The sequence below is a fragment of the Puma concolor genome, chromosome C2 (genome assembly GCF_028749965.1).
Source record: "Puma concolor isolate L17-30 chromosome C2, mPumCon1.1.hap2, whole genome shotgun sequence".
Taxonomy (NCBI): domain Eukaryota; kingdom Metazoa; phylum Chordata; class Mammalia; order Carnivora; family Felidae; genus Puma; species Puma concolor.
In genome coordinates this window covers 39,117,267-39,144,287 of record NC_141675.1, presented here as the reverse complement: position 1 = coordinate 39,144,287, position 27,021 = coordinate 39,117,267, and the positions used below count along the sequence as shown (strand labels likewise).

The 27,021-nt window shown below is 37.6% G+C and overlaps 1 protein-coding gene across 15 annotated transcripts in view; it reads left to right on the top strand.

Annotated features, from left to right (window-relative positions):
* The window catches only part of SLC9A9 (solute carrier family 9 member A9), a 743,317-nt gene that overhangs the window by 195,555 nt on the left and 520,741 nt on the right, over window positions 1-27,021 (top strand). For all 15 annotated transcript variants that reach the window (XR_015240025.1, XM_086674475.1, XM_086674481.1 and 12 more), the window contains 2 exons: window positions 9,767-9,844; window positions 11,397-11,473. Coding sequence is in view for 14 of the 15 variants with exons in the window: in XM_086674475.1 (XP_086530601.1) it covers window positions 9,767-9,844; window positions 11,397-11,473 (155 nt within the window). In the remaining variant the exon portion in view is untranslated. The remainder of the gene's footprint in view (window positions 1-9,766; window positions 9,845-11,396; window positions 11,474-27,021) is intronic.

Below are 27,021 nucleotides of genomic sequence, written 5' to 3'. Positions count from 1 at the left end.
AATAGACAATTTTTTCCAAAGAAGACATATGAATGACTAACAGACGCGTGAAAACATGCTCAATATCACTAATCATCAGGGAAATGCAGACCAAAACCACCAGGAGATAATCACCTTATAGTTGCCAGAATCAAAAAGACAAGAAATAGCAAGTGTTGGCAAGGATGTGGAGAAAAAGCAACCCTCATACACTGTTGGTGGGAATGTAAATTGGTACAACTGCTGTGGAAAATAGTATGGAGGTTCCTCAAAAAATTAAAAACAGAAATACCATATGATCCAGCAATTACATTGGTGGATATTTACCCAAATAAAACAAAAACGCTAATTCACAAAGATATATGCATCCGTATATTCATTGCAGCATTATTTATAATAGCTAAGATATGGAAGCAATCTAAGTGTTCGTTGATAGATGAATGGATGAAGATGTGATGTGGTATCTATAGAGATAGGATGGAATACTACTCAGCCATAAAAAGAGTGAGATCTTGCTATTCATGACAACATAAATGGATCTAGAGGGTATATGCTAAGTGAAATAAGTCAGACAGAAAAAAACAAATACCATATTCCACTTTTATGTGAAATCTAAAAAACAAAGCTAATGAACAAATAAACATGTAGAAACAGATCCATAAATATAGTGAAAAATTGATGGTTGCCAGAGGGGAGGTTAGTGGGGAGCTGGGAAAAATTGGTGAAAGGGAGTGGGAGGTACAGGCTTCCAGTTATGGAATGAGTAAGTCATTGGGATGAAAGGTACAGCATAGGGAATGTAGTCAATGAAATTGTCGTAGTGTTGTATGGTGACAGATGGTAGCTACACTGGTAGTGAGCACAGCATAGTGTATAGAGTTGTCCAGTCACTATGTTGTACACCTGAAACTAATGTAATATTGCATCTACTATACTTCAATTAAAAAAAAGAATAATGCTTGGCTCATAGTAAGTATTCAAAGTATAATAACTATTAGTTTTGTTGTCAGCATTGTTATCAGTAGAACAATGGACTCATTATTAGAAAGTAGGATTTGAGTCAGTCTTGCTACTTACAAGGTATATAACTTTGGATAAGTTACTTAACTAACTCTCTGAGACTTGTTTTCACCTCTGTAAAAAATGGGGTGTTTACCATACTTTCAAAGGGTTGCTGTGAAGAAAAAAAAATGAGATACTATGTATGAAGGCACTTTCTCAACCTGTAATGGCATTATGGAAATGTGAGTTGTTATTTTTATTATTAATTATTAGGACTAATAAGTGATAATGAACCAGTCTGTGAGGAAAGCAGACTCTGAACTTTAGCCCTGCCTAAATTATAATGACCATGCATTACCTCTTCCAAGGAGTTGATTTGCTTTTCTTATTGTTATTTCAATCTCAGTGTTATTCCATGAGGTGGACAGGTATTGCCCCCATGCTTCATAGTAGGAAACTGAGGTTCTGAAAGCTTATGTGACTTGATCAAGATTGATCTATTGCAGAACTGTTTTTAGGACTCAGAGTTCAGTGTTCTTTGCAAAACTCCCTGCTGCTAACTTAAATATTTAGAATTATAAAAACGTTTTGTTCCCAATTTTCCACCTAATTTTGCCTGGAGTTGTAGACATTACCTACTTCCAATGAAATACCAGCATCGAAGCACCTGAGTGGCTCAGTTGGTTAAGCATCCCATGCTTGATTTCAGCTCAGGTCATGATCTCACAGTTTATTGAGTTTGAGTCCCACATCAAGCCCTGCGTCAGGCCCAACTCTGGTAGCATGGAGCCTGCCTGGGATTCTCTGTCTCTCACCCTCTCTGCCCCTCCCCTGCTCATGCACTGAATGAATGAATGAATGAATGAATGAATGAGTGAATGAATGAATAAATAAATAAATAAATAAATTAAATAAATAAATAACATTTTTAAAAAAGAGAAATACCAGTGTTTATATCTGTCATTTTTGCATGTGTAATGTTCATAGTGTATTTCTAACTTTTGGAATTTTATTTACTTCAAAAGTGAATGTAGTTTTGTGGTATAATAGTCTCATAATTTGTCAATTATAATTTATGATTATTAAAATTCTCTTCTATTAAAAGTTCTCCTTTTGCCATTTCTCTGTAATTTAGTTCTGCTTCTACAAATTGCATTGCAGAATGCTTATATTTCAGTGGTCCACCATTTTTAAACATTCATATTAGGTGTTCTTTGGGAGGGGACTATTCTTATCCTTCCAGTAAGTTTTGAAAAGAATGAAAATAACTCAATAAATTTGGACATCATATGGGTTAACTATTTAATGAGCACTTATTGCTCATTTGCCTGATTCTATAATAGGCCCTTTGAGATATTTCATCCCCCTGAAAATCCTAACAAATCTGGGTCAATTCTTAATTTTCTTTTATATATTATTTATCACCTTTTATTATCCCTTAATATTTTTAAAGGTTCAGGTCTATTTCAAATGTTAATATTTCTAAATGATAACTTTATAAGATGTTCATTTGGTTAAGACTGTAAAGGTGTTTTTTTTTCCTTAAGGAAAATCCAAATAATCCTACAACATTATGCAGCCACTGTAAATTTTGCTAAATAGTTTTCTATCCAGTATTTTTACATACATTTTTTCCTATGTGGTTTAAGTCAGATGGTTTCTAAAACTTTGTTAACTTGCTTTATTTATTATCATAACCTAACACTTTCCTCAGGCTTTTAAAACTTCAGGGTAATGGAAGTAAATGTGCTTGATTTTTGAATTGCTTCTAAATTTTCACTACTGGAAATAATGCTTCAGTGAATACCTATGTGTATAAAGCTGTTCTTATATTTCAACTATTAAATAAGCTATTGGATAATAGATATCAAGTATTTATTAGAATGAATGTCTTATGGATCTTTGAAAAGCACTGGACAGAAAGCCAACCAAAATCAGTGAGAATAGGATGAACTACCAAACACCTATGCATAGTCCCGAGATGATTAGTTATCCATATAGAAGAACATAAAAGTGGATTCTTATTTCACATCATATAATAAATAAACTTGGGATGCATTAAAGACTTAATTATTAACAGCCAATTATTAAACTTTAGGAGAAAATATATGACATTAGGACAGGGAAAGATTTTTTAAAAAAATAATTCACCAAAAGCAGAAATCACAGGTAAAAATGGAGTAAATTTTGCTACATTAAAATAAAAAATTTCTGCTTGAAAAAGACCCCAATAAACACAGTTAAAAGACAAAGGTGAAAAGTTTAAGGAGATAACAGAAGAATATATTTGAAATATAAGTAACCAAAACAAAATAGTAACAAAATTGTATGATGAACTAATCAGCAAGAAAAAATCATACTGGGTAAAAGATATGATCAACAATTCACTAAAGAGGTATCACAGAAGGTCAATAAACAAGAAAATTATGCTCATTTCATTAGTAAAGGGAAATGCAAAGTAAATGATAATGTGATAACAGCTCATACTTATCCAAATAGCAAAAATTAGAAATTTGTCAATACTAAGTGTTTACTAGAATGCGGGAAAAAACTTTTATACTCTTATGTGGGAACGTAAATTGGTATAACCACTTTAAAGTATTTGCCAATACGTGTTAAAAGTTGAAGATTTATACACTTTATCATCCAGTCCATTTGTAGGTATTTTCCACTTGTAGAGAATCTTTCACATGTGTGCACTTAAGTACAAGAATATTCACTGCATTATTTTTAGTAATAGCAAAAAATAAGAAACAATTTAATTGCCCTAACTCTCTTGTTAGAGAAGGGAAAAACAATGATGATATATTTATTCAATAGACTACTATACAGCAGTTTAAGTGACTGGACAAAATCCACATGTATTAATAATATAGATAAATCTTTAAAAATAATATTGAATGTAAAAAGAATACAAAAGAATATTTATGGTTAAATTTCTATAAAATTTTAAAATACACCAAATGCAATATGCTAGTTATATGTATATTAAGTTTCTGTGAAATTAAAAAAAAATTTTTTTTAACGTTTATTTATTTTTGAGACAGAGACAGACAGAGCATGAATGGGGGAGGGGCAGAGAGAGAGGGAGACGCAGAATCCAAAGCAGGCTCCAGGCTCTGAGCCATCAGCCCAGAGCCCGACAGCAGGGCTCGAACTCACGGACTGCAAGATTGTGACCTGAGTTGAAGTCAGACACTTAACCGACCCAGGCGCCCCTATAAAATTTTAAAATACACTGATTACATATAATATTCTATAGTAAAAATAATATTAATTATTGCTTACAGACACATATATGTTAAGTACATGAACATACTCATGGAAAGAAAAACACTTTATAACTTCAGGGTATTAGTTACCTCCAGGGAGGGGTGGAAGGAGAGATTTTAATTCTGAGACATCATTTAAGACATTTGAAGCAAAATTAACAATATGAATGTCATAAAAGAGAAACAACTGTGGTTTAGGATTTTTAAGCTCACTGCTGCCTCTCACTGGCCCATTGACCTTCCACATGTTTCTTGAACTTCCTGGGGGACAGTATTAGGTCAGGGCTTCAAACATTTTTTAGTAGCGGAACGCTACATTCAAAGAAAATCTGACGCTGTTTCACAGTGTGTAAAAAACCAAAACTGCTCAGGCAGAAACGAGAGGGCAGATCCAGGACAGATGCCAGAGCAGTTGTCCCCATTTCCTATCAACCTGCCCCCTCCACGCAGCCCCGGGATTGGCAGAGATTGCAGACCCCGAGATTGGGTGACCTCTAAGGCAGCTTCTCTTTCCTAGTCTCACTGGAGACAACCAATAGTTTATGTGTGTGTATGCAAATATATGTATGTAAATATTCTGCATCCCCTTTTTTGCATCCCCTTGAATAAGCAAAATGCTTTAACCAGCTACCCCCAAATCTCCATGATTTAAGGCAATAATGGTTTACTTCTTGCTCATGTCCCAATCCAGTTTGGCCTTTGGGCCAGTAAAGGGAGTACTAGTCTTCTCCAGTAGCAATTAATCATCCCAACTTCCTTTAATCTAGTGGCTCTGCCAGTCCCTAGGGATTTGGGACCTCTGCCAAATGCTCTTTATGATGAACTAACAAAGAAAGGAATAGAGCATGGAAGATCTAGGGGGTTTTTAGGGACCAGGCTTGGAAATAATTTATATTACTTTTGTCCATATTTATTTGGCTAGATCTCTGTCATATGGCCCCACCTGACTACAAGGAAATGAAGTCAGGTGTCTGACCAGGACAAAAATGAAATGGGTTTGGTGAGCCCATAGCAATTTTTTTATATACACCAGACATGCTCTTACACCTTGCTCTTTTGACTTGACAACAAATTATAGAAAGTAACCATTTCAATGCATATACAGTTTCCTCGGCCTTTAAAAAAGTTATATAGTATTCAATTTTATGGATTACACCATAATTTATTTAACCAGTTCATGGTTTAATCATCCCCAACATTTTTTTTTCCAATTCTTTCATCTGCAATGAATGCTCCTGTCCTTGGGGCCATTCCATACATGTATAGGCATATCTGCAGGATGAATTCTTGGATGAGATATTGCTGAATCAAATGGTACAGACATTTAACATTTGAATATCTATTGCCAAATTACCCTATTAAGAGGATATACAAATCTATACTCCCACTGGCCATTTTATTGTTTAATCTTACTTGTGTAAAACATTTCTACTTTTCTCCATGGTTGAATGAATGTAGTTTAAATCCATCTCTACGTGGTCAAAGAGAGAAAGTGGTGGCAGAAAGGAAAGGTGGAAGTTGGAAGAAGGATTTTCTGTATACTTAGTGAGGAGGTGATTATCTTTATCCTGGCTTCATATCTATAACTACAGAGATAACCTTTGCTTAAAGAAGTGCATGCCAGCATTATCCCCATCATGACACAGAAAATGATTGTATCGGGTCAATGGGGGTAAACTGTAGGAAAATTAGGGTCCTGATGAGACTACTCAGGGCTGAAAGGATTAGACTTGGGCCTCTGACCATCCCTTAGCCCAAAGATGAAGGGACTGATATGTCATGGCACCCCTGCAACCCATCAACACAGCACCTGCATTAACCTCTTTCTCCATCCCTCAGGAGCCCTGCATTATCTATTGTTATTTCCCAAGTGTGTCTGGTGCCTTCTATCTAAAGCATAACTTAGAGCAGAGGAAAGGAAATGGACACCCTTGAGGTGTCTCTAGGTATGCCCCAAAGCTGCCTGCCCTGAGTGAGCCAAGTTTTCTTTGAAGTCTCCTATTTATAGGAAAAGTTCATACAGATTTTTTTGAGATTTTTAATAAATCTTCATTTATTTTAATACTTGAAATGTTTCAAATCACTTGCTATTAAGTATAACCGAAACTCCAGGAAGCTACCAATTTGCTCTGTGGCTTGGTGAACCCTGGCCCACTGCCCCCAGGTAGACAAAGGAGCATGTTCTACATGGTGGTGCCCCATGGATAGGCTCCTATCCATCCTTTAAAGCCCAGCTTATATGCTGCTTGAACATCAAGCCTCCCTGCAGGGTCAGCCAGCCCAGAATGGTGTTTTGGTGTTTCTGTCCTAGAGAACTCTGAATTACAGCCTAGCCCCATTCCTTTTACTGTGCTGGAATATCATCTTTCCTTCCTTTGACTATAGCCTTCATGGGTTCAGTATATCTATCAGTATATCTTTAAGTACTTTGTAGCAGAGACTTGTTAAAATTTTAATGAAAAAAAATCATTGAAAATGATTGAACACATTATTGTGTTAACCACTTCCACTTTTCCAAAGGAATCGGGAATTACCAAAATAGTAAAATCATATCTGAGTCCCAACTCTTCTTAAACATTCCTAAATCTTGCCCTAAGTAATTATGTTAGCCTGATGTTCCCTCAAAAACTACACATTTAGTTTGCCCATGCATATATGCCCAATTCTTAGTGATATCCCTGTCACACTGATTAACACTGAGTATGCCATTCATTTCTTCTCCTGTCTCTGGAAAATGAGGATAATTGCCTTTGCCAGCTACTACTCAGGAGATGTGAAAATAAAAAATTCAGTCCCTCAGTTGCGCTAGCCTGAAATTCATTTGCTTAATAGCTCATGTGGGTAGTGGCTACCATATTGGACAGTACAATTGTAGTCTATTTCCATTATCACAGGAAGTTCTGTTGGATGGGGCTGGCCTTTCTGCTTTATATCGTAAAAGACTAATGTCTTTAGCTGAAATATTTTTAGCTTTCTGTTTTTCCCACTCACTTGTCTTAGATGTTTTCCCCCTCACTATATATTGAAAAATTTTAATTGTTTGGGCCTTAGAAACAGTCTCACCTCTAAGGCCATGATTTGAACACAAAATCTGAGGAAAATGAAATGTGGAATCGCCATCTGGAGATTGGTGCAGCAGCAGATCTAGCCATTTCTGAGAAATTGTCTGGGTTTGGAGTTACTCCCAGAACTCTGATTTAGCAGTTCCTAAGCTTATAGCAAGTCTGAAAGGAACACAAATCTGTTTTGTATATACAAATAAATCCTCGTATGCTGCATGCCATTCTCAGCCTGCCAGTTTCATCTGGCTGCTCCAGAAAATATAATTCAATAGTACATTAGTTAACCTGCATGCAGGGAATGGGGCATTCTGATTATTGAAATGTTCTGGTTGAGTGATTATCCTGATTTTTGCAGAAAAACTGCTGAGGCAAGGGATTTGCTGTCCAAAATGTTTGTGCCACTGTGTTTTTTTCTTCCAGATGATCACAGCTGCATTGCTCCTTCCCCCAGCACTCAGAAATACATCTCTTTGCTAAAAACTTTCAAATATGCAATTGATATACTTTCAAAGAGGCCTCATAAAAATAGATCAATAATGGTGTATCAGATAATATTTGAAAAAAGAGCAAACTTCGAAGGATTCATAATTTCTTTGCCCAGATTTTACACAGCTGTAACCTTCAAGAGTTCCTAACAGCAGAGCAGTTTCTTCAAATAGTATAACCGGAAAATATTTATTCATATATTTTATTTTCTTTAGGGATAAGTACTTACAAGTGCTTACTAGATGTTAGGTAATGCTGCAAAGGCTTTACAAATTTTAATTGATTTAATTTTTATAACCACCTTAGAATTAGGTATCATCTTATTATCTTCATTATATTTTATTTTTTTTATTATAAATGTTTATTTGTTTATTTTGAAAGTGAGCAAGCCTGGTAGGGGCAAAGAGAGAGGGAGCCAGAGAATCCCAAGCAGGTTCCAAGCTCAGCATAGAGACTGATGCAGGGCTCCATCCATGACTGTGAGATCATGACCTGAGCTGAAACCAAGAGTCGGATGCTTAACCGACTGAGCCACCCACGCTTCCTATTATCTTCATTCTAAAGATGAAGAAACTGAGGCACAGAGAGCTATGAATGGCCCATAGTTGATCTACCTGAATGTTCATTGATACAAGATGTTATAACATCAATGGATGAATTAAGTTTCTGAGACCCGGCTGAGTCCCACCTACCCCTTCCCAAATGTTACATGAGTAGAATTGAGGGGCTATTATGGAAAAGGAGGAGGATCCAAAGTGCTAAAAGAACACAGAAGAGAGGCACCTGGGTGGCTCAGTCGATTAAGGTCAAGCGTCCGACTTGGGCTCAGATCATGATCTCGCAGTTTGTGAGCTCCAGTCCTGCCTCGGGCCCTGTGCTGACAGCTCAGAGCCTGGAGCCTGCTTCATATTCTGTGTCTTTCCCTCTCTCCACCCCTCCCATGCTCATGCTCTGTCTCTCTCTGTCTCTCAATAATAAATAAACATTAAAATTTTTTTTTTTAAATAAAGGAAAAAAACACCTAAGAAACTCGGGAAATCAAAGTGGACTTCAGAGAAGAGTAGCTTCTGAGATCCAGCTCTAGAGATGAGTTAGAATTAAGGCAAAAAAATGGAGGGGAAATTGGATATTATAATTGTGAAAACTATATGTGAAAGATTTTGATGAATATTGTAATGGTAAAAGGCCTTAGTGGTAAATAATGAACGACATTGTGTATTTGGGGAATGGGGTAGAGAAAGAAGAAAATAAGTCTAAGTAAGACTTTAAAGATTAAGCGTTTCATCTTCAGATTTCCCAACAAATAGTAGGTTTAGATTCAAGAGTCTCTTTATTTCATTTCATTGTATTTGACACCAAATAAGTTTTTTTTTTTTCTGGACAACTTTATGTTAACACTTAAGTAAAAGCCAATAAACAAACACTAGAAAAATCCATTTTCACTTTCAAATATATTTTTACATAAAGTTTGGAAAAGATTTTAAACTCTGGAATGGGATAAAGTAGGATAAACTAAGAGCAAACTTTTAAAAAATGTTTTATTTGGGGAAAGTTCAAATTTGGGGAAAGCTAAAATGCTTGAGCATTACCAGAAAATTTCTTTGACCAGAAAATAAATAAATATATATGTATAATAAAGATATTTAATATATGAAGAATGGATAACTAATCAAAATCAATGATAAGAGTTTTCTTTGCCTAGAAGGGTTTTATTGAATTGTTGTTGTTATTATTGCTAGCTATAGAATGGAGTATAGGTTGTACATTGAAAATGTTACTTCATAGTTATATTGCATTTATGAATTTCTGTTTGCATTTTTTCCAATTTTCATCTGTGCTAATTTAATAGCATGTTAATATACCTCATACAACCTTACCAAAGGTGACTATAATTGTATTTTTAAAACACATTTTTAGTGACCCAAAGGATCATCTTTGTAATTATACTTTTATCTTTTCTGGCAGATGACATTTGATCCAGAAATCTTCTTCAATGTTTTACTGCCACCAATTATATTTCATGCAGGATATAGCCTGAAGAAGGTAAATATACAGTGGTTGTTTTCTTCTTTTATCATTTAGCAGAGAATTTTACCAGTGCTAATGAAAAAGCAATTATTTTATGGGTTTATTTATTTTGTAAGGATATCATTATCTTAGATACCTGTGATACAGATTCAAATCTGACGTGCTTATAATTCTTCTAAATCTGATCTATACAATACACTAGCCATTGGGCACATGCAGCTATTAAGCCTTGAAATGTGGCTAGTCTGAATGAAGATATGCTTTAAGTATAAAATGGACATTGGATTTCAATGAACTTAAAAAAAGAACAAAAAATACCTCCATTATGTTTGATATTGATTTCATGTAGAAATGATAATGTTTCATATATATTGGGTTAAATAAGACATATATTATCAAAATTCATTTTGCCTTTTTAAAAATTATTATAATGTGCCTACTAGAAAAATTTTAAATGACATGCATGGTTTGTATCATATCTCTATTGAACAATATCATTCTAGATGATTGTAACCAGAGTTAGCTATTAATTGGGATAGACGTTGGGCTTATCAATTAGGGTAAAAACTCAAGATGCCTTGCTAATACTCAGCTGTTGATGCTCATAGAGAGGAAATCCAGTTTTGTTGCTTCTGTGCTTTTGCCTGACATTATTTAAGTATCACCTGAATGTGCACATTTCACAGGTTAGTAATTCCCTTGATAGTTTAAGTGCTAGCATCTCCTGTGCCGCAGATTGAGGCTCTGGCCTGTGTGGGTTTGAAGATGCAGAGGTAGTGCAGCTGCTTTTCTGCTCCCTGCTCACACCCCAGAGAGAGACTCCAGGGGCCTTCCTCCCTTTGGCCTGTCAGTGCCTGCAGCCAGGCGGCTTTTGCAGTACAGACCCTATTTTCTTATGTACTCCAGGCTCCCTCTTGCTGTCACTTCTAACTGCTCAGCTCCCAACTACACAACTGGAAGGGAGTTTTCCCAAGCCAACGTTTGAGAAGACTTAGAAGGCTGGTTTTACTCACCTCATCCTTCCTTATCCCCAGTCCTAATACTAGGCATCATTTGTGTGACTCATTAAAATAAATTGTTGTAGATGATTAAGGTTTTGTTTCATTGCATTCAGAAGAAATAGAAGTCAGAGATCCAGTAAGTCAAAAGGCAATTAAAATATTTCAGGATAGTATTTTTAAAATATTAAAGGGGTTTCACTGGCAACAACATTTCCTAAAAATTTCATTTTCTGTTAATCATGCCAGAGTTCTACATGGACATTGGCCCAATCCTTTACTCTCTCTCTCAGGTCCAGCCAGTTCTGGCAGTCGTTTCTCTCATCTCTACCCTGTCATTTTCTAGATGCATTTTTCCTCCTTTCTTTGAGAAACCTCTGTCCTTTGCAGTGTAAATCAGTTCAACCTTATTTGTGCAATAAGGCCAGGAATTAAGGTTCCAAAACCAGAATTTGCCTAAACAGTGAGGGAAGGGAGGGCCTGTAAAAATGCATACATTTATTTTTATTTACTGTTACACTAAGAAAAAATATGGACATACTATATGAAATCTATTCTTTTCTCCCCAGAGACACTTTTTTCAAAACTTAGGATCTATTTTAACATATGCCTTCTTGGGAACTGCCATCTCCTGTATCGTCATAGGGTAAGTGACTTTGGAGCTCAAGTTACAGGTGGCCGTGGGGCCAGTCATCTGTGGGAGGAATCTCACACTTCTGGACTCACACTGACAGGGTGAATTGTCTACCTTGTTCTGTATATCACATCTTTACACATTTTTCTGATTCCATTCCAAGGTGTATATATTTTCTGATTCCATTCCAAGCTTACAAGGCTACAAATCAAAGCAAACTGTAATCAGATTGCTGAATTTTCTCTGTGAGTATTGGACCTCTGATTTAGGGAATGTAGAGATCTTGGCTTGAGTTAAGTGAAGCACATTGCATTCCTTTATTTTTGCTTGAATAATTCAGGTAAGCACACTGCATTCTTTTTTCATCTTCTTTGCAGGACCCTACCTGTATTTGACAGAGTACAGTAGTAGCTGTATGGCAAGGGTGTGCTTTCTAAGGGAAAATTTATAAGAGAGCAGTCTGAGACAGACATCTCCAAATATCAGCAGAATTTTTAATGCTGGGATGGCTTTTCATTTGATATACTCTAGAATGCTGCCTTGTTTTTTCCTCACTATATTTTATTGGTTATGTTACTAAGCCCCCAAGTCTTACAGCTCATCATAAAGCAAAATATGATACAAAATGGTGAAGCCAATCCAATTCACTCATAATCCTATCCAATACATTAAATCTCCACTGCAAAAAACATGTCAGCTGCTATGACTGTGATGGTGTGGATGTCTGAAATTGTCTGATGGAGCCAACTCTACCCTTTAACTTTACTGCATACAGATGTTATAACCCTAATGCAAGAAACTGGAGCTAAAACACACACACTAATTACTTATCCAGCTCTTTCCTTGTGAAGTATTTAGTGTGTGTCACTGGAAGACTATGGAGGTATCGTTACTTGGACCTGAAAGCAGGGGGCGTGGGTTATGTTGAGTTCTCTGTTAAATTTTTATTGATTCAAGCCTAGAACAATTCAGGCTACATTATATGAAAATGTCCAGCATAGTTAGAGAGATGAAGAAGCTAAAGATTTTAGCACCTGAAGGTGGAGGCTTACAGGAATATAGATTGAGGAACCTCATTAAGTCTGGACACCTAAGAGATCTTTAAACTGTGACTAAGGGGCAAATATAGATTTTATCCTTCTCAAAGCATGTTTAGAGGAGAGTTGTTCTATTCTGTGGATAAGCCATAGCAGCTAATATTCAAATTTCAAAGCTGACAAGGGCCTTAGAGATTTGTGCAATTAAAGCCCCTATTCTGAAGATGAAAAAAGTAATATCTTAAAAGTCTAATTAGTTGTCTTATGAAGTAGGGCCATAGACAGGACAGAATCCAGACTTTGGCTTCTGACTCAGCAGGTCTTACTATCATCCCCTCTTTCTTTAGCAATTTCTCTTGGAATTCCTATACATTCCTCTACATTGTTCATATACATTGACAGAAGGCTCTGATATGTGTGGACTCTTAACAGTGTTCATCACTTTCTAGCAAAGATTGATGGTTAGCAGTTCTATAATATGAGGATCTACAATGTATAATACATCTAAATCTAAGCTTATGGAAAATGTTGTTAAATTATGGAGTAGTCAGTTTTCATTATTACCCCATTTTCTTTGTCTAACTGATTTTAAGTATATTTAAGTGTATGTATTTATATTATATGCTTTCACCATCATGAAAACTCTATAATCTCTTTTTCAAAAAGAACAACAATGTACTGTGTGTGTGTATATATATGTAATTTACTTTTCTAAAAAATTTCAGTTTAGGAGATCTGGTAAAATTCATTTATTGTAATTTATAACCTCTTCTGATTTTAAGGCTGCAATCAATGATTTGTGCTGGAAAGTGATTTGAATAAAAAAATACAGCTCCAGGGAAACTTTTAGAACCATGGGCTTTTGTTTGAACGAGGCATAATCTGAACAACAATTAGGGTTCCTTCTTAATTTTTTTTTAATGTTTACTTATTTTGAGAGAGAGAGAGAGAGTCAAAGTACAAATGGGGGAAAGGCAGAGAGAGAGGGAGACACAGAATCGGAAGTAGGCTCCAGGCTCTGAACTGTTAGCACAGAGCCCAACGCAGGGCTTGAACTCACGAACTGTGAGATCATGCCCTGAACCAAAGTTGGATGTTTAACCAACTGAGCTACCCAGGTGCCCCCAATTAGGGTTCCTTCTTAAGGTCTTATCCAGCAAGGGAAAGGAGCTTTAGCTTGAGGAGGACAAAGTCAGATTACATTTCAGGAAGGTCATTCTGGTGGTTATGTGAAGGAGAAATCTTAAAGCAGGGAAAAGATGGCAGCCAGGAGGCCATTTAAGAGGCAATTTTCATAAGTTAAATTGGAAGCGATGAGGGCCTGGCCTCAGACAGTGGCAGTACAGATGGACATGGAGTCATCAATATGTTGAAATCTTGAGAGATAATGGGGTAATCCAAGGCAAGTGTTAGGAGTGAGAAAGGAGGTTACCTGGGCAACAAAATTATCTGAAGAAAGGGAAGAGAAAACCACAAAGGACTAAGAAGTATTGGGAAGATATAGGAAGAAAACAAGCAGGACATGTGTCTGGAAGTCAAAGGAATAGGGAAAGGGAGGGTAGACAGTGTCTAATATTAGGAAGTCAGATGGGACAGCAATTGGAGTATCTAATGGATTAAACCTCTAGGAGGTGATAGATGACTTCACACTTGTGCTAAGGGCAGAAATAAAGACAGTATTGGCAAGTCCAATTGTTTTGGGTGCTGTATGATAAGAAACAATTTATTTTTATGCTGTTGATCATGAGATACAATTTCAAAACTTCTGAAGGAAAGGCACAAACTTGAATTAAGACTTAACTGACACTTATATAATTTAGTGACTCTCATTATATGAGTGATTCAAATGTACACTCAAACCTTAGAAAATGACTGGTTATACTTTCCTGATAATCTAAAGTAATAAGAACAACACAACAAACATTCATCAAGTACTTGATATGTAGTATGCCCTTTTTAAAAGTACTTTACATGGATTATTTAATTTAATCCTTAAAATAATCCTATTAAGTGGGTACTATTATTGCCCTCATTTAACATTTGAAACAGCTGAGGTTTAGAGAGCACACAGTGTAAGTAATAGAGCTGGCATTAGTAAGGAAATAGTCTGGTTCCAGAGTAAAATTCTTAATGCCAAAAATGTGCTTTACTTCTATTTATTATCATTAGTCAAAAATAAAATTTAAAATATTAAACTAAAAATAAAATTAAATGAACTAGTCAATATTCACTTAACATGCCACCTGTTTCTTCATTAGTCCCACAGGAGTTCTCACATGAAAGATTTTTAGTTGGGAATCCCATTCAAAAGGAATTCACATTTTTAAGAGGAAGGAAGAATGCCTAGGTTTATGCATATACACAGACTTGCATGAAATGGGCAGAAAGAGAGATTTAGGACAGTCATAGATTGGACTCTGAGAATAATTTCATAGAAGAGATAGATTCTGGGGAGTCATTTAATGGTGAGGGATGAGGTACCTGGCTTCTCCATGTCATCAAATACATTAGTCCTGGTGGGTGTAGGGAGTATTACATAAGATTCAAAGTTGGAGGGCATATTTCATAGAGTTGTGCAAGAGAGGGTGGGAACTGAAATGCTAGAGAGTCAGCTGCCACAGGACAATGAAGTCTGGGATCAGAAATTTATGAGAATGAAAATTCTATGAAGAGTGATTATGGGCCATGAATGAAAACTGAGCTGGTGGACCATGGTCTTATGTAGATAATGACTGGATCTAATCAAACTACAGGTTGGTTTTAGATGGGACTCAGATGCTTTATAGGAATTGATATCACTGAATCCATGTGAGTGAGAAGAATTCTTAATTAAGTTTTATTAATTCATGTTTCAGAAATTAGATGTAAACCATCTTTTATATTTATGAGAAAGTTTAATAAATCTATTCTGCAGTAAAATCAGAGAAACTTAAAAAATTAATTTTAATTTTTTAATGTTCTTAAAGAATTGAACCACCTTTTATAGTCCTTTCCTCATCTTATCATATAAGAAAAATCTTAAATACACCTCTGTTTTTGAATAAACCCCATGTATTTGGAATCATTCTCTGTTCCTCTCCTTCATTTTTAGAGACTATTCCTTTGTCTTTGGCCCTATGTCTCTACCCTTATGTATGATACAGATGTATCATCACAATGACAACCTACCTAATGCTTTCTGTCAGCACATACATTTTGTCCTTAGAATTCTTTGGTTTCCATGAAGTGCTTCCTTAAGAATAATAAAAGTAATACTCTTTTAGTTTTTCTGTTAGTGAGGAATTAAAACAAATTCCATAATTTCAAAAATATTGGGAGAAAGGGACATGGATCTAAATGTGAAGAAGGGGGTGTTAATTTTAAAAATAGCTTACTTTTTAAAATCTCATCCCATGTGCCTTTGCTTTCTATAGACACTGTCTCATTTTATTCCCATAGTGCTCCTGTGAGATAGGTACTGTTATTATTCTTATTTTACATAGAAGGATGCTGAAGTTGAGATTTGCACAAGATTGCCCGATAAGTAAATGGTAGTAAATGGCGGAGTCAGTCTGACTTCAAAACACTCTTAGAATCTTATCCTGCTCTTTTTCCTAATATGATACTTTATATTTCTCTAGTGTTTTGCAATTAATAACTATATCTGTCAGACAAACCAGGCCCTCAATAATTTCACATTCTTACATTTATCACAATAGCTAACAATTATGGAAAATCTGAATATTTAAGAATAAGCTATAAATGCAAAGTAGAAATGATCCTGTGTTTTCCTAATGCAAGTGGTTGAAGGGATGATATTATTCATTTAACTTGATTAGAATTCCTGGACTCTGGGTAACTCACTCTAGAAAACCTGAATTCATAAATGTGAGGATGTGTCTATTATTCTTATCAACATTCCTCTGAAGTATTGGTTTTCCTGTTGGGCTTCTTATATGCACACCACAGAAGCTGTGCCTGACACTCTGTCTACCTGTCCATCAGGCATATGGGTGAAGGGGCCTTGTGGAAGGTCTTGCTCCACCTTCTGGTGTCATCATGCCTGCTGACCTGGGGAACTTTAGGCCTAAGTGCCCTTAGCACTGGTTCTGGAATTGCTGCTCTTTTCTTTTCTTTTTCTTTTTTTGTTTTTTTTTTTTTGTTTTTTTGTTTTGTTTTGTTTTGTTTTGTTTAAGTTTATTTATTTTGGGAAGGGGGGTAGGGGCAGAGAGAGAAGGAGAGAGAGAATCCCAAGCAGGCTCTACATTCAGCATAGAGCTCAAAACCAGGTTTGATCTCATGACTGTGAGATCATGACTTGATCTGAAATCAAGAGTCAGATGCTTAACCAACTGAGCCACCCAGGCCCCCCGCTGCTACTCTTTTCTTGACTAGGATAAATTATGATGAGTGAGTATTCTCAAAATGCTGACTCCTAAATCTGGAAGATGGAACATATTTATTAGTCTCAAATCAAAACCTGAAGAAGTATAGTTCCTAGATGGAGGCCAAGCCATACCTCAGTTCCTTGAACTCTAGCCCTGGAAAGAGAATGACTCAGAGGAGAGTTCTTAATCCAGAAAACACAGCTCCTGAAATGGTGTAGAAGGACTTTAGGGAGGCAATGAACCCCTTTAAACTCTCCACAAATTTTTCATGCAAGAGAGTCCACATAGATTTCACTGTTTACTCAGATTTCCTAGGGAACTGCAATCTACAAATACAAAAAACTAGTATGTTTTTCAAGAGCCTGAGCAGAGATAGTTGGGACAGGAAGGATTTTATATATATCCATATTTAATTAGAGCTGAAGAAGCCTCTAGGCTGCATTCAGTGTGGTCATAAAGTCTAGAAATATGCACGCTATTATTTTATCATTATAATAACAGTAAACCAGTTATTATGTGTTTGTGTGTGTTCCTAGACTTGGTGGCCATCATATATATATATATATATATATATATATATATATATATATATATATACACCTAAGAGTGGAAGTGCCAGATGATAGAGTCTACAAATGAACATTCATTTTTACAAAATAATTTACATCATTTTCCAAAGTGGTTGTGCATTTTTTCCGGTTAATTTTTGGCAATCTAATAGTAGTAAAATTATATTGTATTTATACCTCCCTGATTCTTAGTGAAGTTGATTATAGTTTCATATGATACCTATTCAAGTTTTTTCTCCATTTTCCTGCTGAGTTGTTTTGTCATATTTTCATTAAGTTACCACATTTCTTTATATGTTTAATATTTCATTGATTTGCCCTGTTTCTTTATATGTTAATCTATATTCAGCTATATATGTTGCATATATCTTCTCCTAGTTTTTGTTGTCTTGTGCCTTTACTTTGCTCATGATGTATTTTTTTTTAATGTTTATTTTTGAGAGACAGAGTATGAGTGGGAGTGGAGCAGAGTGGGGGTGGAGACACAGAATCTGAAGCAGGCTTCAGGCTCTGAGCTGTCAGCACAGAGCCCGCTGTAGGGGTTCGAACCCAAAAACTGTGACATCATGACCTGAGCTCAAGTTGGACGCTTAACCAACTGAGCCACCCACGTGCCCCTGTTCATGATGTCTTTTATTGAACAGCAGTTCTGTGGGCACCTGGGTGGCTCAGTTGGTTGAGCATCTGACTCTTGATTTCAGCTCAGGTCATGATTCCAGGGTCATGGGATCAAGACCTGCATCAGGCTCCATGCTTAGCTTAAGATTCTCTCTCTTTCTCTCTCTCTCCACCCCCCGCCGCTTCCCCACTTGTTTGTTCTCTCTTTCTCTAAAATAAACATTAAAAAAAGAGGTTCTTAAATTTAATATAGTCAAATTTATTATTTTTTTCTTTTATGGTTAGCATTTTGTGTTTTTGTGTTTTGTTTAATAAATCTTTCCTACTCCAGAATCAGAAACCTATTTTCTTCTAAAGTATTTTAAGTTTTGCCTTTTACTGTAAGTTCATTTTCTAGAACTGATTTTTTGTATATGCTACAAAATAGACAACCAATTTTTCTCCCTCAGATGCATAACGAATTATTCTCACATCACTTATTGTTTAGTTCTACTGTTCCCCAGGATCTACTATATTTTCTGTACTATGTACTGGGGTTTCTGTTTCTACACCCTTAATTCTATTTTATTGGTCTATAATCCATCTCTGCCCCAATATATCACTTTCTTTTTTTTTTTTTATTTATATATGAAATTTATTGTCACATTGGTTTCCATACAACACCCAGTGCTCATCCCAAAAGGTGCCCTCCTCAATACCCATCACCCACCCACTCCTCCCTCCCACCCCCCATCAACCCTTAGTTTGTTCTCAGTTCTCAACAGTCTCTTATGCTTTGGCTCTCTCCCACTCTAACCTCTTTTTTTTTTTTTTTCCTTCCCCTCCCCCATGGGTTCCTGTTAAGTTTCTCAGGATCCACAAAAGAGTGAAACCATATGGTATCTGTCTTTCTCTGTATGGCTTATTTCACTTAGCATCACACTCTCCAGTTCCATCCACGTTGCTACAAAAGGCCCTATTTCATTTTTTCTCATTGCCACGTAGTATTCCATTGTGTATATAAACCACAATTTCTTTATCCATTCATCAGTTGATGGACATTTAGGCTCTTTCCATAATTTGGCTATTGTTGAGAGTGCTGCTATGAACATTGGGGTACAAGTGCCCCTATGCATCAGTACTCCTGTATCCCGTGGATAAATTCCTAGCAGTGCTATTGCTGGGTCATAGGGTAGGTCTATTTTTAATTTTCTGAGGAACCTCCACACTGCTTTCCAGAGCGGCTGCACCAATTTGCATTCCCACCAACAGTGCAAGAGGGTTCCCGTTTCTCCACATCCTCACCAGCATCTATAGTCTCCTGATTTGTTCATTTTGGCCACTCTGACTGGCGTGAGGTGATACCTGAGTGTGGTTTTGATTTGTATTTCCCTGATAAGGAGCGACGCTGAACATCTTTTCATGTGCCTGTTGGCCATCCGGATGTCTTCTTTAGAGAAGTGTCTATTCATGTTTTCTGCCCATTTCTTCACTGGGTTATTTGCTTTTCGGGTGTGGAGTTTGGTGAGCTCTTTATAGATTTTGGATACTAGCCCTTTGTCCGATATGTCATTTGCAAATATCTTTTCCCATTCCGTTGGTTGCCTTTTAGTTTTGTTGGTTGTTTCCTTTGCTGTGCAGAAGCTTTTTATCTTCATAAGGTCCCAGTAATTCACTTTTGCTTTTAATTCCCTTGCCTTTGGGGATGTGTCGAGTAAGAGATTGCTACGGCTGAGGTCAGAGAGGTCTTTTCCTGCTTTCTCCTCTAAGGTTTTGATGGTTTCCTGTTTCACATTCAGGTCCTTTATCCATTTTGAGTTTATTTTTGTGAATGGTGTGAGAAAGTGGTCTAGTTTCAACCTTCTGCATGTTGCTGTCCAGTTCTCCCAGCACCATTTGTTAAAGAGACTGTCTTTTTTCCATTGGATGTTCTTTCCTGCTTTGTCAAAGATGAGTTGGCCATATGTTAGTGGGTCTAGTTCTGGGGTTTCTATTCTATTCCATTGGTCTATGTGTCTGTTTTTGTGCCAATACCATGCTGTCTTGATGATGACAGCTTTGTAGTAGAGGCTAAAGTCTGGGATTGTGATGCCTCCTGCTTTGGTCTTCTTCTTCAAAATTACTTTGGCTATTCGGGGCCTTTTGTGGTTCCATATGAATTTTAGGATTGCTTGTTCTAGTTTCGAGAAGAATGCTGGTGCAATCTTGATTGGGATTGCATTGAATGTGTAGATAGCTTTGGGTAGTATTGACATTTTGACAATATTTATTCTTCCAATCCATGAGCAGGGAATGTCTTTCCATTTCTTTAAATCTTCTTCAATTACCTTCATAAGCTTTCTATAGTTTCCAGCATACAGATCCTTACATCTTTGGTTAGATTTATTCCTAGGTATTTTATGCTTCTTGGTGCAATTGTGAATGGGATCAGTTTCTTTATTTGTCTTTCTGTTGCTTCATTGTTAGTGTATAAGAATGCAACTGATTTCTGTACATTGATTTTGTATCCTGCAACTTTGCTGAATTCATGTATCAGTTCTAGCAGACTTTTGGTGGAGTCTATCGGATTTTCCATGTATAATATCATGTCATCTGCAAAAAGCGAAAGCTTGACTTCATCTTTGCCAATTTGGATGCCTTTGATTTCCTGTTGTTGTCTGATTGCTGATGCTAGAACTTCCAGCACTATGTTAAACAACAGCGGTGAGAGTGGGCATCCCTGTCGTGTTCCTGATCTCAGGGAAAAAGCTCTCAGTTTTTCCCCGTTGAGGATGATGTTAGCTGTGGGCTTTTCATAAATGGCTTTTATGATGTTTAAGTATGTTCCTTCTATCCCGACTTTCTCAAGGGTTTTTATTAAGAAAGGGTGCTGGATTTTGTCAAAGGCCTTTTCTGCATCGATTGACAGGATCATATGGTTCTTCTCTTTTTTTTTGTTAATGTGATGTATCACGTTGATTGATTTGCGAATGTTGAACCAGCCCTGCATCCCAGGAATGAATCCCACTTGATCATGGTGAATAATTCTTTTTATATGCCGTTGAATTCGATTTGCTAGTATCTTATTGAGAATTTTTGCATCCATATTCATCAGGGATATTGACCTGTAGTTCTCTTTTTTTACTGGGTCTCTGTCTGGTTTAGGAATCAAAGTAATACTGGCTTCATAGAATGAGTCTGGAAGTTTTCCTTCCCTTTCTATTTCTTGGAATAGCTTGAGAAGGATAGGTATTATCTCTGCTTTAAACGTCTGGTAGAACTCCCCTGGGAAGCCATCTGGTCCTGGACTCTTATTTGTTGGGAGATTTTTGATAACCGATTCAATTTCTTCGCTGGTTATGGGTCTGTTCAAGCTTTCTATTTCCTCCTGATTGAGTTTTGGAAGAGTGTGGGTGTTCAGGAATTTGTCCATTTCTTCCAGGTTGTCCAATTTGTTGGCATATAATTTTTCATAGTATTCCCTGATAATTGTTTGTATCTCTGAGGGATTGGTTGTAATAATTCCATTTTCCTTCATGATTTTATCTATTTGGGTCATCTCCCTTTTCTTTTTGAGAAGCCTGGCTAGAGGTTTGTCAATTTTGTTTATTTTTTCAAAAAACCAACTCTTGGTTTCGTTGATCTGCTCTCCAGTTTTTTTAGATTCTATATTGTTTATTTCTGCTCTGATCTTTATTATTTCTCTTCTTCTGCTGGGTTTAGGCTGCCTTTGCTGTTCTGCTTCTAGTTCCTTTAGGTGTGCTGTTAGATTTTGTATTTGGGATTTTTCTTGTTTCTTGAGATAGGCCTGGATTGCAATGTATTTTCCTCTCAGGACTGCCTTCGCTGCGTCCCAAAGCGTTTGGATTGTTGTATTTTCATTTTCGTTTGTTTCCATATATTGTTTAATTTCTTCTCTAATTGCCTGGTTGACCCACTCATTCGTTAACAGGGTGTTCTTTAACCTCCATGCTTTTGGGGGTTTTCCAGACTTTTTTCTGTGGTTGATTTCAAGCTTCATAGCATTGTGGTCTGAAAGTATGCATGGTATGATTTCAATTCTTGTAAACTTATGAAGGGCTGTTTTGTGACCCAGTATATGATCTATCTTGGAGAATGTTCCATGTGCACTCGAGAAGAAAGTATATTCTGTTGCTTTGGGATGCAGAGTTCTAAATGTATCTGTCAAGTCCATCTGATCCAATGTCTCGTTCAGGGCCCTTGTTTCTTTATTGACCGTGTGTCTAGATGATCTATCCATTTCTGTAAATGGGGTGTTAAAGTCCCCTGCAATTACCACATTCTTATCAATAAGGTTGCTTATGTTTATGAGTAATTGTTTTATATATTTGGGCGCTCCGGTATTCGGCGCATAGACATTTATAATTGTTAGCTCTTCCTGATGGATAGACCCTGTCACTATTATATAATGTCCTTCTTCATCTCTTGTTACAGCCTTTAATTTAAAGTCTAGTTTGTCTGATAGAAGTATGGCTACTCCAGCTTTCTTTTGGCTTCCAGTAGCATGATAAATAGTTCTCCATCCCCTCACTCTCAATCTAAAGGTGTCCTCAGGTCTAAAATGAGTCTCTTGTAGACAGCAAATAGATGGGTCTTGTTTTTTTATCCATTCTGATACCCTATGTCTTTTGGTTGGCGCATTTAATCCATTTACATTCAGTGTTATTATAGAAAGATGAGCGTTTAGAGTCATTGTGATGTCTGTATGTTTTATGCTTGTAGTGATGTCTCTGGTACTTTGTCTCACAGGGTCCCCCTTAGGATCTCTTGTAGGGCTGGTTTAGTGGTGACAAATTCCTTCAGTTTTTGTTTGTTTGGGAAGACCTTTATCTCTCCTTCTATTCTAAATGACAGACTTGCTGGATAAAGGATTCTCGGCTGCATATTTTTTCTGTCTAGCACACTGAAAATCTCGTGCCAATTCTTTCTGGCCTGCCAAGTTTCAAAAGAGAGATCAGTCACGAGTCTTATAGGTCTCCCTTTATATGTGAGGGCACATTTACCCGTTGCTTTCAGAATTTTCTCTTTATCCTTGTATTTTGCCAGTTTCACTATGATATGTCGTGCAGAAGATCGATTCAAGTTACGTCTGAAGGGAGTTCTCTGTGCCCCTTGGATTTCAATGCCTTTTTCCTTCCCCAGTTCAGTGAAGTTCTCAGCTATTATTTCTTCAAGTACCCCTTCAGCACCTTTCCCTCTCTCTTCCTCCTCTGGGATACCAATGATGCGTATATTATTTCTTTTCAGTGTATCACTTAGTTCTCTAATTTTCCCCTCATACTCCTGGATTTTTTTATCTCTGTTTTTCTCAGCTTCCTCTTTTTCCATAACTTTATCTTCTAGTTCACCTATTCTCTCCTCTGCCTCTTCAATCCGAGCCGTGGTGGTTTTCATTTTGTTATGCATTTCGTTTAAAGCGTTTTTCAGCTCCTCGTGACTGTTCCTTAGTCCCTTGATCTCTGTAGCAAGAGATTCTCTGCTGTCAGCTATACTGTTTTCAAGCCCAGCGATTAATTTTATGACTATTATTCTAAATTCACTTTCTGTTATATTATTTAAATCCTTTTTGATCAGCTCATTAGCTGTTGTTATTTCCTGGAGATTCTTCTGAGGGGAATTCTTCCGCTTGGTCATTTTGGATAGTCCCTGGCGTGGTGAGGACCTGCAGGGCACTTCGCCTGTGCTGTGGTGTATAACTGGAGTTGGTGGGCGGGGCCGCAGTCAGACCTGATGTCTGCCCCCAGCCCACCGCTGGGGCCACAGTCAGACTGGTGTGTGCCTTCTCTTCCCCTCTCCTAGGGGCGGGATTCACTGTGGGGTGGGGTGGCCTGTCTGGGCTACTTGCACACTGCCAGGCTTGTGATGCTGGGGATCTGGCGTCTTAGCTGGGGTGGGTAAGCAAGGTGCACAGGGGCAGGAGGGGCAGGCTTAGCTTGCTTCTCCTTAGGTGATCCACTTCAGGAGGGGCCCTGTGGCAGCAGGAGGGAGTCAGATCCGCTGCCAGAGGTTTGGCTCCGCAGAAGCGCAGAGTTGGGTGTTTGCGCGGAGCGAGCAAGTTCCCTGGCAGGAACTGGTTCTCTTTGGGATTTTGGCTGGGGGATGGGCGGGGGAGATGGCGCTGGCGAGCGCCTTTGTTCCCCACCAAACTGAGCTTTGTCGTCAGGGGTCAGCAGCTCTCCTTCCCTTTGTCCTCTAGCCTTCCCGCTTTCTGAGCAGAGCTGTTAACTTATGACCTCCCAGACGCTAAGTCGCGCTTGCTGTCGGAACACAGTCCATCAGGCCCCTCCGCTTTTGGCAAGCCAGACTCGGGGGCTCTGCTTGGCCGGCGAGCCGCCCCTCCGCCCCGGCTCCCTCCCTCCAGTCCGTGGAGCATGCACCGCCTCGCCGCCCTTCCTACCCTCTTCTGTGGGCCTCTCGTCGGCGCTTGGCTCCGGCGACTCCGTTCTGCTAATCCTCTGGCGGTTTTCTGGGTTATTTAGGCAGGTGTAGGTGGAATCTAAGTGATCAGCAGGACGCGCGGTGAGCCCAGCGTCCTCCTACGCCACCATCTTCCCTCTCCCTCAATATATCACTTTCTTAATTGCTACAGCTTCATTGTAAGTCTTTGTATCTTAACAGGATAAGGCAATAACGATACTCTTCTTCAGGATTACCTGTTATTACTTTTTAACTTGTATAAGTTTACTCCAAAGTATATATCTATGAGTATATAATTTTAAAATTTATTATTATATTCTTATATACTTTGTACATGTTGGTATGCCTTATAACTCTGTTTCTTAGTATTTTCCTTGCACATGTATACTAGGAGACATGTAAAAAAATATTTGTAGCAGCATTGTTCACATTAGCAAAAACTTGGGAACAACTTACTTTTCATTAAAAGAAGAATGGGTAGGTTCCTGGGTGATTCAGTCGATTGAGTGTCTTTCTTTGGCTCAGGTCATGATCTCCTGGTTTGTGAGTTCGAGCCCCACATCAGGCTCTCTGCTGTCAGCGCAGAGCCTGCTTCAGATCCTCTGTCTCCCTCTCTCTGCCCCTCCCCTGCTTGTGCTCTCTCTCAAAAATAAATAAAAAAAACATTAAAAAAAAATGGAGAGTGGGCAAGTAAATTTGTATAACATGATATTACCCAGCTGTAAAAAAACTATGAAATACGGGTGCCTGGTTGGCTCAGTAGGTTAAGCATCTGACTTTGGCTCAGGTCATTATCTCACAGTTTGTGAGTTCGAGGTCTACATCAGTTTCTGTGCTGACAGCTGGAGCCTGCTTTGGATTCTGTGTCTCCCTCTGTCTCTCTGCCCCTCTCCCACTCACGGTCTATCTCTCTCTGTCTCTCTAAAATGAATAAACATTAAGAAATTTTAAAAAAAGGATGAAACAAACTTGCTTATGACAGTGTGGATGAACTCAGAAACTTCATGTAAGATCAATAAATCAAGTCCCAAGACTTTATGTAGCATGACAACATTTATAAATGACCAAGATTAATCAGTATTGTTTAAGCATGTATGATTCTGTGTGAGAAGGCATATATGCATATGTGTAGTAAGGAGGGGGAATTAAAAGACATAATTCAGGGAAATGGTAATTTCTGGGGGAGAGGGAAAAGAATGAGATAGAAAGAAACACATAGAAGAGATAGGTTATTGATAATATTCTGGCTCTTGAAGTGGAGTGTGTTTGTAGGTATTCAATATAACTTGCATATATTTTCAATATATTCTCTTGCATGTATCAATTATGTTAAAAAGAATATAAAAGAGTGAACAAGTAGAAAACTCTGCTTGATTATACTGCTTACTTCCATTTCTGGGAAACTCTGATTCTTTTACTGTTTCTCTTTGTGTATTTTAATAAGAACAACTCAGTTTGGCAGGCAGTAGCAGGGAGGCAAAAGTGCCAAGAGTGTATCTGCCAGTATCCCCCTGGTTAATGCTTATCAACCACAAAGTCCTATGTTTCTCCTCTCTTCTCTCTTCTGTACTCCACCTCTCTCTTCCTTCTCCTCTGTCTCTTCTCCTGCCTCCCAAACATGTTTTTCTCACCATCCCATGAGACAGTGTCTGGGCTGCTGCTCTCTGAGACTCCATTTGCAGTAGGCTGCAAAACAGCAGAGCTCGGGGAGGCTGTGTAGAGTCAGACTGGAAGGCCCCATGCCTCCTCTGTGCATTCATTTATTCTCTGGATTTGGAGCTGGCACAGTAATAGCTGTCACTGGTGTCAAAGAGAAAAATAAATATACTGCTGCCCTGACACAGCCAAATAGGAAAAAATAATCTCTTATCTGTCAAGTATAGCCTGAGCTGCTTAGCAGTGTGGTTTCTCATATCCATATCACAGCATGCATAGGCTGTATTTCTGGCAGCAGAGAGGAGAGTGAAGTTTTTGACGAAAAGAAACAAAAGGTAGGACAGAAGGACTGTGGAGAACATCAGAAAAGTAGCTTGGAGGTAAAGGAGTTGTCAGAGCCATATGGATCTTTGTGTTAGTCACCAATCCAGTTCTTCTATTACACCCTTAGAAGATGTCAAGGATAAGAATGACAGAACAGGACAGAGAAAAATAAACTGTGAAAGAATCAAAGAGGAAAGAAAATAAAACCTAACTCCAAATTAGGAAGAGAAATGTTAAATGCCATGTAGAAGGAAAAAAAAAAACCCAACATGTTAGATTGTTGATGTGAAATAAGAAATGGCTACTGACGAAAGAAAAATGTATAATAGTGGAAATATATTCTTTCTGAAAAAGAATATATCTGAGAAGTCTCATTATTAAGCAATCCATACTAAAAGATTCTGCCTATAGGATTCCTTTTAAATGAAATATTCAAGTCTTGGAATTACCCAGTTTACAGTCATTCTTCAGTACCCTCAAGCACAGATCCAAACATTTTCCTTAATGTGTCCAAACTCTGATCAAAGAGCTCAGCTTTTATATACACACCACCACCACCCACCACCACTACCACCACACCTCATTTGGATAAA